The sequence below is a fragment of the Anopheles coluzzii genome, chromosome 2, assembly GCF_943734685.1.
Source record: "Anopheles coluzzii chromosome 2, AcolN3, whole genome shotgun sequence".
NCBI lineage: Eukaryota > Metazoa > Arthropoda > Insecta > Diptera > Culicidae > Anopheles > Anopheles coluzzii.
In genome coordinates this window covers 120,966,428-120,982,127 of record NC_064670.1, presented here as the reverse complement: position 1 = coordinate 120,982,127, position 15,700 = coordinate 120,966,428, and the positions used below count along the sequence as shown (strand labels likewise).

The 15,700-nt window shown below is 41.0% G+C and overlaps 1 protein-coding gene across 1 annotated transcript; it reads left to right on the top strand.

Moving 5' to 3' along the window:
* Positions 1 to 9,533: 9,533 nt before the first annotated feature.
* On the top strand, positions 9,534 to 9,858 carry LOC120950810 (uncharacterized). The gene has a single exon (XM_040369137.2). The coding sequence runs from the start codon at positions 9,590 to 9,592 to the stop codon at positions 9,839 to 9,841; it is 252 nt and encodes an 83-aa protein (XP_040225071.2). The 5' UTR covers positions 9,534 to 9,589; the 3' UTR covers positions 9,842 to 9,858.
* The last annotated feature ends 5,842 nt before the right edge of the window (positions 9,859 to 15,700 follow it).

The window sequence follows — 15,700 nt, the reverse complement described above, 5'->3', positions numbered from 1 at the left end:
TCGCTTATCCTCCTTCACGTGACGTATGACCTACACGAGCGTTCTTCGCTACCACCCCCACCACCTACCGCGGGAGGGATGCCCGGTGTCAACTTCTTCAGGTCACTCTCGCTCGATTGCCTGGCCCTGATTGCTGGTTGCTTTCATGTCGTGCGGATGAGTGACTTGGCGTCTTAGCTTCAACCGGAAGCAGGTAGCAGGACAACGCTGTAGGTCTTTTGATGGAGAATTTATGCTGCGAAAAAATACACGTGTACACACACACACACACACACACACACACACACACACACATGAAGTATCAAAATGTTGTACAGCATCCCTTATCTGGCAGATAAGCCTTTCGGCGATGGAGTGAAATTCTTCATCCGACAGAGTGGTACGACCTGACGACCGGTTTCATTTGATGCTTGTTAAACTTTCAAACGATTCTGTTATGCTCCAGTGCCCGCCAGGGGAGACATTTAACAAATTAGAAGCTGAGTGCTCACGGTGGGTTGAATGCTTAATGATGCTGGACCATGCGGGTCAAGGAGTACGACATGATTGACAATATCATTCAGATTTATGTTAGTTTACGGGATTGTACATTTAAAGGAGCGTTGAGGGAATAATAGCTTTTTATTTTGTGTGGACATTGTGGATCTATTTTTGTAACGTTATTGAAACGAGCTTAGTCTAGTAAAAGTATCATTCCAATCGAGAGCATACCGAGAGCATAGCTATATCTATACTTATACTTAAATGTTTAATCCTACATTCAAAGTTTTACAGGATGAACTCATAATTGAGTTAAAAGATATATCCGTCTAAAATTACTTCTAAAGTACTCTACATCAAATGAAACAGCATGATACGATCGGGAGCATATATTTTCACCCACCAGCTCACTTCTCCACTCTAAAGTTAAAGTTAACCGTTGCACACACACAAAAAAATGCACATCGTAGCATTCCGTTTTGGAGTTGGCTTCACTTGCACTGCAAATGCATTTCCCTTTATCGTTACATTGAATCGAAGACCAATTTTCCGACATAATATTCATGTTTTTCGCTTCAACTTTTGCTGAAGCAAGGGAAAAGTACATTCGTTGCACTGCAGTTTTTTTTATTCTTCACCAGTTTATAAAAGTGTACCAACCACACACCAGCACACACATACAGCCAGGATGGAAAGCGAGGAAAAGTAGGGATGAAATATGTTTCAACAAACAAGAATAATATTTTGCTCTCTCCACTGCCAACCACACAGACCCGCCGCCGGCCGGATGATGCGCTAACAGGCGCGTTGGGAGTTGCTGAAGCAGTTGTTTGGATTGTTGGACAATGGGAGCATTGGAGGGAGGCAGGAAAAAAGCACAGCTACAAAACAGATAGGTAAGTGGGAAAGTTTTCCCATGTGTGTAAATTAATGCTGCTGTAGTCAATGTTCTACAATAACATGTGTTCGTATTTTTGTTTATTTTTTATTTGCTCCTTTAAGTTATTCTTTCTACTTTCCGATGCAAATCTCTTTTTATCTTTTCAAAATGACATGGCTAATTTCGTCATAGTATCTTCTCTTCGCCTCTATTGCAGTACAAAACATAATTAGATGATGAATGAGAGCTACATTGGTCCGTTGCTTTTAAACAGCATTAAATAAACAAAAAGCTTAGCCACGATAAGAGCACCCTCCACGAACGGACCTGCACTTTTAATTCACCGTGCGCAGCCAACCATTCTGCCAAGATAATATTCTTTTTCTCATCAACAGAAAGGCTCCTTTCACCACCGCCGAGGCATCCCACGTAATGGCATAAATCTACTTACAAAGCCACACGTTGATGAGCTGCGGCCAAACTGTACGTGAGTGGTTGCCCTTCAGCCGGTGAAAGCATTTCCTGCACGGCAAGAACGGACCGAAGAGCACACGGCTAAACTACACAGCTACAGCTACAGCAAGAAGAAAAACAACACTCACACACACCCTATCCTTAAAAGAAATTTATGATTTTATGCCGCACGCGAACTGAATTCTATTTCCAGTCGGTGGCGGTGGCAGTGTGGCCTCCTAGCGCGGTGCTGCTGCTGTGTTTAAAGCAAAATGGAACACGTGGCACACGCTCCAGGATGATGACGGCGTGATGATACTCGATGCCCCACCGAGCCACATCCTTGTTACACACTCGTTTATGCGAAGGTTGGCATAATGCCTTCGTGGAGGCTTTCGTCTCTGCTGTGTGTTGTGGCCGACGCCGGAGCACGCTCGAACCTGAAGCGTTGCGCGCAGCTGACGAAAGATGGAACAATTGCGGAAATCGAGCCAGTACGCCACCGGCGGCGTACCATCGCTATGCAAATGAGGGCAAGTTATCAACAAAAACCCCGAAAATGAGCTTAATGTTTGAGCTTTCGCTGGTGTTTTTTTGCATCTTTTGTGCTGTAATTAGGCTGGCGCGTGCATCGTGCGGCGAAGGTACTGGGTACATGATACGTGCGCTTGAAATAATGAAATCAATCCTCACCACAAGTTTGTTGGCAGTTTTCCGCTGCTGTGTTGTGAGAAAAGCTGATCAATAAAGCACTTTGCCCGGTACAACCTTTTCAATTTGCTTACAACAATGTAATTTTTGAACAAGATAGATTGCATAACTTTTGGCGTATTGGTAATGGAACACAAGTGGAGAAAATTAACGCTTTTAAACATGAGCATTTGCAAGCAATTTAGAAGATTGCATAGTTTAACGCCTAGAAAATACTATACCTTATGAAAAATTGCCTGCAGGTATGCAATTTGCAGTGCAAAAACCATTTACGTGCCAAAGTGCTCTAGTGGACAATCCTTTACCTTTAGCATTGTGAAACCCAAATATTCCATTGTTCCAAGACATTTCATAATCTCAATGCTTTCCAAATGTTCGCAAATCTTTGGAGGCTCAACATGGAAGCAAAACAAATGCCTAATTCTTAAAAACCGCCGCTCGTTGAATGAATGAATGCATTCCCTTCAGCGCATTCACGTGAAAGCATTTTGTCTCCCCACTCCCCTCTTCAATTGTCTTGTTTGTTCGTGCGTTAACATTTCTCCCGACACACACACACACACACCCAGTTTCGCAGGATTTAGACCTTGCTCGGGAAGGATATTCAAATATTTTCCCCAAAAATACACATCACATCTACCCGAATTTTGCACCCGTGATTGATGACACGAAATGTAGGGCCGATTGTTTGTCACCGTCACCTACGGCTCCCGGTGAAAAGTGCTAGTAACGAAAAACCGAGCAGTCGTACGACTTTTCCACGTGGGGAGCGCTTCGGGAAAATGGGGTTACCTCTTAGCACGGCACAACTATTCACATATGTGTTTGTGTGTACTGTTCTCTATTGCTGTGTGTTCACTCTCTCTCTCACTATTGCTCTTTCATTTTCCCCTCTTTCCATCCCACTTACGCTGCGAACTATGCAAATGACTTTGCATATCAATTTTTTGACTATTCTTCAAATGCATTTGTGATGACATCAGCACCATTCCGTCCGCACTGTACGGCAATGCCTTTGCCTACGCTGCATGCACCTATACCAGAATCAGTCAGTCAAAACCCCGGTCACACCAACCACCTCGAGGTTGGGTTACCATAAAAACCCGGAAAAGCTCCGTTTTCACTTCCTCGCGAACCGACTACGCTCGCAAACGCGCCGTGCCGTGCCGTGGGTCGCTGTCGTCACAATGCAAGCTCAGCGGGCAGGCAACACATAAATCTTGCATCATTCAAAAACGGTGCATCGCATTCATGCATCGGCGGTCTTTTACGGTGTTGTGTATGTGTGTGTATGTATGTTTGTGGCTCTGCACCTCAGCGGGCACCCGGTGCTGAACAATGCCGGTGCAATCCGGGAGTTTTCGCTTCGCTCTGCCACGTAGTAGCGCACTAACAACAACAACAAAAAAGCAAGTTACCAGGTACCATGTGTTGGTGGTTGGTAGTTGCTTTTAGTATTTATTTTTTCCTTCGAAGCATACTGCTCTTTCCCCCCGGCCCTCACACTGCTCCGCAAAGCTTCAACAAAACTTTGCATTTGGAAGCAATAACAAAAAAAACCCCGACTTGCATACTGAGAGCAAAGAATGCAAGATCATTGAAATTATGAAAAGCAATGTAGGCAGGAAGGGATGTGGATGGTTTAAAAAATACGATTTACCGATTCCGCACACATGCGGAGTTTATTTGACATCCGATCTTTATCCCTGCTTCCTGCCATTTTTGCAAACATTTTGTTCCGTGAATATTTCCAAAGAATGGTTGCTCCACACGTGTATAGCTCAGGCAAGAGAGGTAAGCCTTTTTGGGGTCAACGATGTGGAAATTTGTTTTGCCATATTTATTATTTTGAATTTAGACCATACCTAAGGGGTTTGAACGCTGTATAGGTTTATAAAGGCTAATTTCAATTTCACTTTTCATGAAACATATCGTGACAGCTTAAAGCATCAGGGTAGCACCAGACTGACCGGGAAATCCCAGGAAAATCGTAAACGTCCATCCATTTTGTTCGTTTTTTTCTCTTCGCTTCTACTGCCTAACCTTAACAACCCCAACCGAGCAACCTTCCCAGAAGACTTAATTTAATTATTTCTGCCTATTTAATCTTTCAATTTTCTACGCTTCATTCACAGGATTACGGCCAGAGAAGTGGATAGCAAAAAAGGAGATTAGCGAAATTAATTGCCTCCTCGGTTCATTTTCCTCCCCCCTCCGACTGCATTGCTGCCGTTTCCTTCAATTGCGCATTTCTTGGCGGGTGACTGTGAAAATGTTGTGTTTTTTTCCGCTCAAGCGTACATTGCTATACATGGGTACGAGAAAAAAAAAACAAGATTCAATCATTCCACCACTGACAAACCATTGGAAAAGTCAGTGACATCGATGATGGTTTTTGTCGCTATCTCCTTCTCTGTCGCTCGCGCTCTATCTTTTTCGTTTAACTTCAGCTGCCTCGGCCGAATCGGTCGGCAAATCCAATCAGCAGTACAAGATTAATTAGTGACAGCTTCTTGAGCTGAATCAGCCAGCCACGAACTCCGACCGGCCAAGCGCCTCATTTCACAGAAGCGCCAATTAATTGCAAACCCCAGTCAATGGTCAATCTCGCTCCAGTGTGTATGTGTGTGTTTATGTGAGGGTTTGTGTCCGGTGTCGAATGTAATTTTCTACTACCGGTCTATACCATTGTGTGGTCAGCACAATCAATCATGAGTTCCGTCGGACGAAAAACATGGGAATGTTTTGGAAAGTGAAGTTACTGTGGATCGATTTCTTTCGCTCGGTGTAATTATCCGTAGGAATACGGCTTGGAGAATGGAACACCCTAAGTTTAGATCGGTCAATTAGGCTGTAGGAGAGGAATTCTTTCAAACGACAGCTTTAAACAGTGAACTGTGTATTTTCATACATTTAGTACGAAAACAAAAGTTCTGTTGACTAGACATGCCTCGATGTAAAGCAACAAACTGTCGAACTATCAGTTCGAATGAAAACCTTGCAACACAAGCTAGACCCGAAGGACCGCAGAAGAGTGCGTTGTGTGTTTTCAATTTAATACTCTTCAATAGCCTTGAAAACAGATCCGGCAGATACTTCAAAATGTAGCACATCCTAGTGCTGCAGCCAATAGGGAGACTTAAGAATCTTCATATTTTGCCTTGGATATACACTGTGTTACACAATTGTTTGTCCAGCTGAAGACCAACGCAAGATGTTCTCAAATTATTTCCACATTTTGCACCACAGAACCACCACCTCTGCTTACCAGAGAAACATTTCCGCATTATACGTCATCATGTACACGTTGTTATCCAATTGTGCAAACAACACACAGCAGTGCCGACAATATGATACCAGCACCAGCTGGTACCAGCTGCGCCAAGGAACCTGTACTATAAAAGACGGAAGACTACCTAAGATGTATTAAGTTTCAACACAGAACCCAACCTAGAAGCCAACATGAAGTTCGCATACGCTCTGGTCCTGATCGCTCTGTTCGCGGTGATTGCCATCTCCCAGGCCCTGCCCGAGGATGCCGCAGCTGCCAGCAACGATGCCGCTAGCTCCAAGACCGAAGGAGGAGATGCTGCTGGACAAGGTGGAGAAGCAAAGGGAGGACGTTGGTTCTGGGAGCTTGTTCAAAACATCTTTGGATAATAAACTATTTCCTTGATAAGCTATTTCTGATGTATGCGTGTTAATTTTATTACAAAAGTTTAGTGAAATAAAAAAAGAATAAATTGAAATACTATTTAAAGTTTCACTCGTTTGCATCTTACCTAAGAAATTAATACGGCCCCGTAATACACGGTCCCGTGGTACAGTTGTCAATTTGTACGACTCAATAACGTAGCAGTCATGGGCTCAAACCTAGAATGAACCGTCCCCGCAAAGGAAGGACTGTATAAGCCACCATGTCCGCGTAGGACGTTACGCCAAATAGAAGAAGAAATACAGTCATCAACTCGCATGACTTAACAACTTGCCCATCGATGATTCAACCCTTGTGGCAAGTAACTGACTATCCGCGTAGGTCGTTATGTCAAAAGAAAAATGTTGAAATTTCAGAGGAGATGATAGTAAATACTCATAATGTCGAAGAAGATCTGATGATCTCATAATATTCGTTCGGCCTTCGTAATGGCCTCCAGAGCTACACTTTGCTCATCTTCTTCTTTGGCACAACAACCGCTGTCAACCATGACGGGCATGTTGTTACGTCGTACGAGTTGACGACTGTACCATCAGACCACTCTTTGCTCATACCTATTGTTTAAATCTTTGTTCTTGGATTTCGTTACTCGATTATTATTTTAGATACATTCGCCTACGACATACTAATCAATATTAAGTATAATCGAGATACTATTTGTTACTACGGCGAACGGATCTGTGGGCCATGCGAACGATGCGGCCTTGTGAGTCAAACCCGTTCAGGTAACAGCGATCTTTTCAACCGTTCGACACCAATAATTAATCTTCCCGCTAATTGCTCACTCCAGTAACTTGATGAGCCTATGCCGCAGAAGGGGGTGAAGAGGGAAGAGAGATTTCTTTCGTGATCCGAATATTCAAAATTAAAAAAGGCAAAGTTGCAAAATCCGAATAGTTTATTCATTCAAAATCAGTCCTTTTATACCCCCGCAAGCCCATACATATTTAGGGTGTCAGTTTATCCTTCCCGAGGATAATTAGTAGGATAATTAGTGTTAGTTACGCCTTTTTATTCCGCTTTTACACGCAGCGAATCCGTTTTCTAGTTTTCTAGCCGTATATTAAGAATACTTATGGACGGCTGTAATCAAGGATCTGAAAATATCCAAACGATAAGTGTACAGCGTTGTCAAAATTTGATATCATCGATTTGCTCTAGCTTCCCAAATAAAATAGATGGTCGTTGTAGCGAATGTGTCGAAAAATATCCAAAGCAACAAAAATGACGCAAGTCCCATTTTCTGCAAGGATACAATTTATTTCTGCAATGTGAATTTTTGTGTACACAACTGAGCAAACAGCACACAGCTTTTATCGAATAAGCCAAGAAATGTTTAGTATAAAAGGCTATAGACTGTCTAAGATGTATTAAGTTTCAACACAGAACCCAACCTAGAAGCCAACATGAAGTTCGCATACGCTCTGGTCCTGATCGCTCTGTTCGCGGTGATTGCCATCTCCCAGGCCCTGCCCGAGGATGCCGCAGCTGCCAGCAACGATGCCGCTAGCTCCAAGACTGAAGGAGGAGATGCTGCTGGACAAGGAGGCGAAGCAAAGGGAGGACGTTTCTTCTGGGACATTCTTAAAACCATCTTTGGATAATAAAGTCTCCTATTGCTAAAATATATCTATCTTAGTGTAATTTTCTCTACAAAAGATAAATTTGAAATGAAAGAATACATTGAATTGCGATTATAAATTTCACTCATTATGTCATTCATGCGAAATTTTAAAAAAAAAGAAGCGTAAAGTCACAATATATCTTAGAAGATACGAGGCTTCCACAACTGCTATTCGCACGAATTTATTCAAAACCTTTGTTTATCTGACCCTTCCTATTTCTGTTGGTCATGCTGATCATTTTTGACTTATTTTCACAAACCACAAGGATGAACTTGATGCAAATAGAACCAGGACCGGTCGTGCAAGGGACGGCATTGTATAACAATAAAGCAGCAGGCTCTATATTATTGCTATTGCTTATTACTGTCATTCATTGATATGCAAGTGTTTTACGTTATCTTTCAATTAATATGACTTCCACATGCAATGATGTCTACTATTATCTGATGTCCTAGGCAATTTTTATGAGTATCGGAACGGTTCCGAATGAATTTTTATTTTAACAGCTGTATATTGAGAATTCATTTTCATTCTAATGTTTGTATCGTTAAAACAGATAGACGATCGTTTAGCACATGACTATAAAAATACGTGCCAAAGAAGGCCGGAATTTTTATAACAAAATATTACTCCCTCGTTGATAAAGACCAGACCAGTTTCAGTGTTTTAAATTAATGCATTTGATTATAACTTTGAAACTGACCTCAATTAAAAAACAAATAACAACTCTCGTATGTTTCACAAATCAAAGTTTAGCTTTCAAAATATTCAATTGACATATCACAGAGTCTTAAAAAATCTCAAATAAACTTCCGTGACCTTCAAGGATCCGATATCCTCCACAGCCTCATTTAATTCGGATAAAATATTTAAAATGAAGTAAATATGTATGCTTAACACGTTCTGTCCGATGGCAGTCCCCAGGACCTGCCAATGAACCTTCCGGTATGCCGATGGTAGGTCCAAGGGGCCTTGAAATTGTAGCAAAAAACTCAATTTTTCTACATGCATATTTGGTTCCAAACCAACTGCTTGCGTTGTACATGCCTGCGGAACGAAAAGTTGATAATAATCATCGCCGGGCTAAACGGTTTAATACGACAAAAACTACGAAAACAAATGCAAACTCAGAAAGAAAGATGCTGCCTTGTTGGCACCGGCTATCGTTTTAGGCTAGAAGCTTCTAAGGAGTATTATTTGAACAACTGTGGGTCTCCTTCCGTAATAATATTGTATGGTAGATTTGCGTCACACGTCCAGACGAAACAATTGCGCAATATGTGTTTTAGTACAGAAACTGCAGTAAAAATGTATTATTTTATATTATTAAGATGTGATCAACATGTTTTCGAAATGAAAATTGTAATTATTTTAATAAGATGTATAAAATTGAATGTAGCTGGTAATTAAATTAAATCAATTAAATTAATTTGAAAGATTAAAAACATTTTTAAAATGGCTTGCCATATCGGCGTTAAAAGCATCCAGTGAGTATTATTTGTACAGATGTAGGCAGATGTAAACACATCTTTATTTTGGAGGTAGGTTGCAATTACAACCCTGCCAAGAAAACGGCATATTTCCGCAATGGGAAATTCTGAGAATGCCTTGCAGCTGTACCAATAGCTTACGAACAGTAGTGAGCGGATATAAAAGGCGGAGGTTGCCTCGAATCATTATTAAGTCATATTAAGTCACAGTTCCGAAGCTAACCAAGCAGCCAACATGAAGTTCGCATTCGCGTTTGTTCTGATCGCTCTGTTCGCGGTGATCGCTGTCTCCAATGCTCTGCCCGAGGAGGCCGCCAGCAATGATGGAGCCAGCGCCAACACCAGGATCGTGTTGGAGCTTACCCCGGAGGAGGCCGCCGCAGTTCAGGCAATGGGAGGCCGAGGATTCTGGGGAGACTTGTGGAACGGTATCAAGAAGGCTATCACCATCGGTTGTGATCTCATTGACTGCCAGAAGAAAGAATAAGTAATAATAAATGCTGACATACAATATACAACAAAACACTGGAGTTTATTTCATTGTCTGGAGCTAAGATACAAGAAAACAAGCAATGAGATTGTTAGATATTAGTAAAACGTCCATCAATCGAATCTTTCCAGTCTTGCAAGAGGAAAACGAGATTCATTAAATTGTTAGTGAATTGTGGGATATCGAATCGACGCCCTGTGGTTGGAGTCTCTGCATCATCTACCCCATATACAAGAAGAGAGACATGTTGGACTGCAACAAATACAGGGGTATTACGGTGTTGAATACCGCCAATAAAATATTCTCCCTGATCCTTCAGCATCGTCTTGTCCCTTACGTCGAACAGATAGTTGGAAACCATCAAAGAGGATTCCGAAACGGAAAATTAACCACTGATCAGATTTTCACCATGCAGCAGATCTTGGAGAAGATGGCTGAATACAAACACGACACGTACCATCTCTTCATTGATTTCAAAGCCGCATATGATAGCATAGCCAGGGCAAAAGTGGATGACGCAATGAGCTCTTTAGAGGTACAGTCGCCAAAGAAGAAGAAAAAGAAAAAGAAGAAGAAGAAGAAGAAGAAGAAGAAGAAGAAGAAGAAGAAGAAGAAGAAGAAGAAGAAGAAGAAGAAGAAGAAGAAGAAGAAGAAGAAGAAGAAGAAGAAGAAGAAGAAGAAGAAGAAGAAGAAGAAGAAGAAGAAGAAGAAGAAGAAGAAGAAGAAGAAGAAGAAGAAGAAGAAGAAGAAGCGGCAGAGAAACTCGGATTGCAGATAAATGAGGCAAAGGCCAAACTGATGGTGGCAACATTAGCGGATCTACCAATGAATAATCCAAACCTACATAGGCGTGACGTAAAGATAGGTGAACGCACTTCTAAAGTCGTCCCACAATTCACCTATCTTGGGTCAAAGGTCAGCAACGACAATAGCAAGGAAGCTGACAATAGCTGACGGCAGCGAAGGTAATACAAAATACTCCCACGGGAATGGCTGGATCAGGTGAAACAAAATTGATTGAAGTTCGAGTGTGTACATAGATGTGAAGCTGCAGCCAGAGACCGAGCACTAAGACGTGCTGTATCGTGAGCAGACCAGTAACAAATCGAGAGCAAAGTTTCAGGTATTGCTTTGGTTTGTTAATCTTAGCATTTATTACTTCTTATTGTTGCTGTTGAGTTTCATTATGGATTTGCGTCACACGCCCTCTACCATACCAAACATTTCCGAAATATGTGTTTCTGTGTAGACTTTATTCAGCTGTTCTAACAACTTACGTAAGATGTGCCTACAATTAAACACTATATAAAAGGTGAAAGGATTTCTAAGATTCAATACGTCTGTATCCAGAAACCAATCAAGCAACCAACATGAAGTTCGCATTCGCCTTCGTCCTGATCGCTCTGTTTGCGGTGATCGCCGTCTCCAAGGCTATGCCCCAGCCTGAGGAGGCCGTAGCTTCTAGCAACGATGGAGCCAGTGCAAACACCAAGATCGTGATGGAAGACGCCGCAGCTCAGGCAAAGGGAGGCCGATATTTGGCAAGCTGGAACTGGAACTTCAAATCCCAACCCACTTGGCGCACACCCACTTGGCGCCCACCCACTTGGAAACCAATTTTTATTAAAATTAGTAATTGAATGTAAAATAATATTTATTAAAATATAAATGATATCACTTTATGGTGTCGACTCGATCGTTTGATGATCGACAAGGAGCGCCCGTATTTCAACTTGCTAGAGGTCTCGGACTGGAAGGAAAGTTAAACGTTTGCACTGAACGAAAAGGATTGACCAAGCGAGGACTGCGGAATCTAGCTTTCTTTTTGATCCAAGATCTAGGTGGAAGCGGACGAATTTTTAGTTTCTCTTTAGTTTTGTAAAATTGTGTGTCGTTAAAGGCATAATAAAAGAAACTTGAACTACTTTAAAAAAGGCCGTTTTTTGGTGAATTATTAATGTGCAGGTCGGGCGTTGTCATAGGACAATTGAATTATAATTTAATTAAAAAATATATATATTTCTTAAAATAATACTTCATTATCTTTATGTTTCGTCACACTTTTAATGTTGACCTTGATCCTTGATAAGCTATTTCTGATATATGCGTGTTAATCTTATTACAAAAGTTTAGTGAAATAAAAAAAGAATAAATTGAAATACTATTTAAAGTTTCACTCGTTTACATCTTACCTAAGAAATTAATACGGCCCCGTAATACACATCAGGAACGCTCTCGTGGTACAATTGTCAATTTGTACGACTCAATAACGTAGCAGTCATGGGCTCAAACCTAGAATGAACCGTCCCCGCAAAGGAAGGACTGTATAAGCCACCATGTCCGCGTAGGACGTTACGCCAAATAGAAGAAGAAATACAGTCATCAACTCGCATGACTTAACAACTTGAACATCGGTAGGCGTAGAAGAAGATCTGATGATCTCATAATATTCGTTCGGCCTTCGTAATGGCCTCCAGAGCTACACTTTGCTCATCTTCTTCTTTGGCACAACAACCGCTGTCAACCATGACGGGCATGTTGTTACGTCGTACGAGTTGACGACTGTACCATCAGACCACTCTTTGCTCATACCTATCGTTTAAATCTTTGTTCTTGGATTTCGTTACTCGATTATTATTTTAGATACATTCGCCTACGACATACTAATCAATCTTATGTATTAGAGATAAGCGAGATACTATTTGTTACTACGGCGAACGGATCTGTAGGCCATGCAAAGGATGCGGCCTCATGGATGTGAGTCAAACCCGTTCAGGTAACAGCGATCTTTTCAACCGTTCGACACCAATAATTAATCTTCCCGCTAGTTGCTCACTCCAGTAACTTGATGAGCCTATGCCGCAGAAGGGAGTGAAGACGGAAGAGAGATTTCTTTCGTGATCAGAATATGCAAAATTAAACAAGCCGGATTTGCAAAATCTGAACAAAACCACACAAGAAGTGTACAGCGTTGTCATAATTTGATATCATCGATTTGCTCTAGCTTCCCAAATAAAATAGACGGTCGATGTAGCGAATGTGTCGAAAAATATCCAAAGCAACAAAAATTAAACAAGTCCCATTTTCTGCAAGGATACGATGTATTTCCGCAATGTGAATTTTTGTGTACACAACTGAGCAAACAGCACACAGCTTTTATCGAATAAGCCAAGAAATGTTTAGTATAAAAGGCTATAGACTGTCTAAGATGTATTAAGTTTCAACACAGAATCCAACCTAGAAGCCAACATGAAGTTCGCATACGCTCTGGTCCTGATCGCTCTGTTCGCGGTGATTGCCATCTCCCAGGCCCTGCCCGAGGATGCCGCAGCTGCCAGCAACGATGCCGCTAGCTCCAAGACTGAAGGAGGAGATGCTGCTGGACAAGGTGGAGAAGCAAAGGGAGGACGTTGGTTCTGGGAGCTTGTTCAAAACATCTTTGGATAAAAAACTCTTTCCCTGATAAGCTATTTCTGATGTATGCGTGTTAATCTTATTACAAAAGTTAAGTGAAATAAAAAAAGAATAAATTATCCGAAGATACGTTCATTAGTTTGTGGGAAAATATAAATACCCGTATATTGAGAATACTTATGGACGACTGCAATCAAGGATCTGAAAATATCCAAACGATAAGTGTACAGCGTTGTCATAATTTGATATCATCGATTTGCTCTAGGTTCCCAAATAAAATAGACGGTCGATGTAGCGAATGTGTCGAAAAATATCCAAAGCAACAAAAATTAAACAAGTCCCATTTTCTGCAAGGATACGATGTATTTCCGCAATGTGAATTTTTGTGTACACAACTGAGCAAACAGCACACAGCTTTTATCGAATAAGCCAAGAAATGTTTAGTATAAAAGGCTATAGACTGTCTAAGATGTATTAAGTTTCAACACAGAACCCAACCTAGAAGCCAACATGAAGTTCGCATACGCTCTGATCCTGATCGCTCTGTTCGCAGTGATTGCCATCTCCCAGGCCTTGCCCGAGGATGCTGCAGCTGCCAGCAACGATGCCGCTAGCTCCAAGACTGAAGGAGGAGATGCTGCTGGACAAGGTGGCGAAGCAAAGGGAGGACGTGGGTTCTGGGAAAATATTGTATACACCTTTGGCTAATAAAGTGTACTATTGCTAAACCATATCTATATAACCATACCATATCTAGTGTTATTTTATCTCCAAAGATAGAGTTGAAAAGAAAGAATACATTGAATTGCGATTTTAAATTTCACTCATTATGTCATTCATGCGAAATTTAACAAAATCAATTGGGAATGAAAAGTGAGCCAATAATACTGCTACTTACACTACCTACGCTAAGTAAGGATTATTGCACTACTAGCATTTAATAGGGGCGCTCCCGTGAAGGGGCGGTCCCGTGATACAGTCGTCAACTCGAACGACTCAATAATATGCCCGTCATGGGTTCAAGCCCAGAATGGACAGTCCCCCCGTAGCAAGTATTAACTATCCGGCTACGTGATAATGAATAAAGTCTCAAAAGCCTGTATAATCTGTAATTTAATCTATAAGTTGAATTTGTACAGTAATAAATTTAAGTTAGTCTTATCTTGCCACTCATCTCGTTCAAATTTCTTTCCACATTGACTATCCAGATCAGATCGAAAGAACGCGCTAAATGTACCTTAGTTAACGTAAAAAAAAAATTTGACAGCTATTTTTTTGTTCAGCAGAACTTTAACAGCTGTATATTGCGAATTCATTTTCATTCTAATGTTTGTATCGATAAAACAGATAGACGGTCGTTTAGCACATGAGTATAAAAATATCATAAGCAAAAATATACGTGCCAGAGAAGGCTCCGGCCTTCATAACCAAATATTACTCCCTCATTGACAAAGATCAGACCAGTTTCAGTGTTTTAAATTAATGCATTTGATTATAACTTTGAAACTGACCTCAATTAAAAAAAAACAAATAAAAATCCTCATATGTTTCACAAATCAAAGTTAAGCTTTCAAAATATTCAATTGACATATCACAGAGTCTTAAAAAATCTCAAATAAACTTCCGTGACCTTCAAGGATCCGATATCCTCCACAGCCTCATTTAATTCGGATAAAATATTTAAAATGAAGTAAATATGCATGCTTAACACGTTCAGCTCGATGGCAGTCTCCAGGACATGCCAATGAACCTTCCCGTATGCCGATGGCAGGTCCAAGGGGTCTTGAAATTGTAGCAAAAAACTCAATTTTTCTACATGCATATTTGGTTCCAAACCAACTGCTTGCGTTGTACATGCCTGCGGAATGAAAAGTTGATGAAAATCAGCGCCGGGCTAAACGGGTTGAGAAGACAAAAACTACGAAAACAAATGCAAACTCAGAAAGAAAGATGCTGCCTTGTTTGCACCGGCTATCGTTTTAGGCTAGAAGCTTCTAAGGAGTATTATTTGAACAACTGTGGGTTTCCTTCCGTGATAATATTTTATGGTAGATTTGCGTCACACGTCCAGGCGAAACAATATTTGTTTTAGTACAGAAACTGCAGTAAAAAAATTATTATTTTATATTATTAAGATGTGTTCCACATCGAAATGAAAATTGCAATTATTTTAATAGGATGTATAAAATTGTCTATAGCTGGTAATTAGATTAAAAACATTTTTAAAATGGCTTGCCATATCGGCGTTAAAAGCATCCAGTGAGTATTATTTGTACAGATGCAGGCAGATGTAAACACATCTTTATTTAGGAGGTAGGTTGCAATTACAACCCTGCCAAGAAAACGGCATATTTCCGCAATGGGAAATTCTGAGAATGCCTTGCAGCTGTACCAATAGCTTACGAACAGTAGTGAGCGGATATAAAAGGCGGAGGTTGCCTC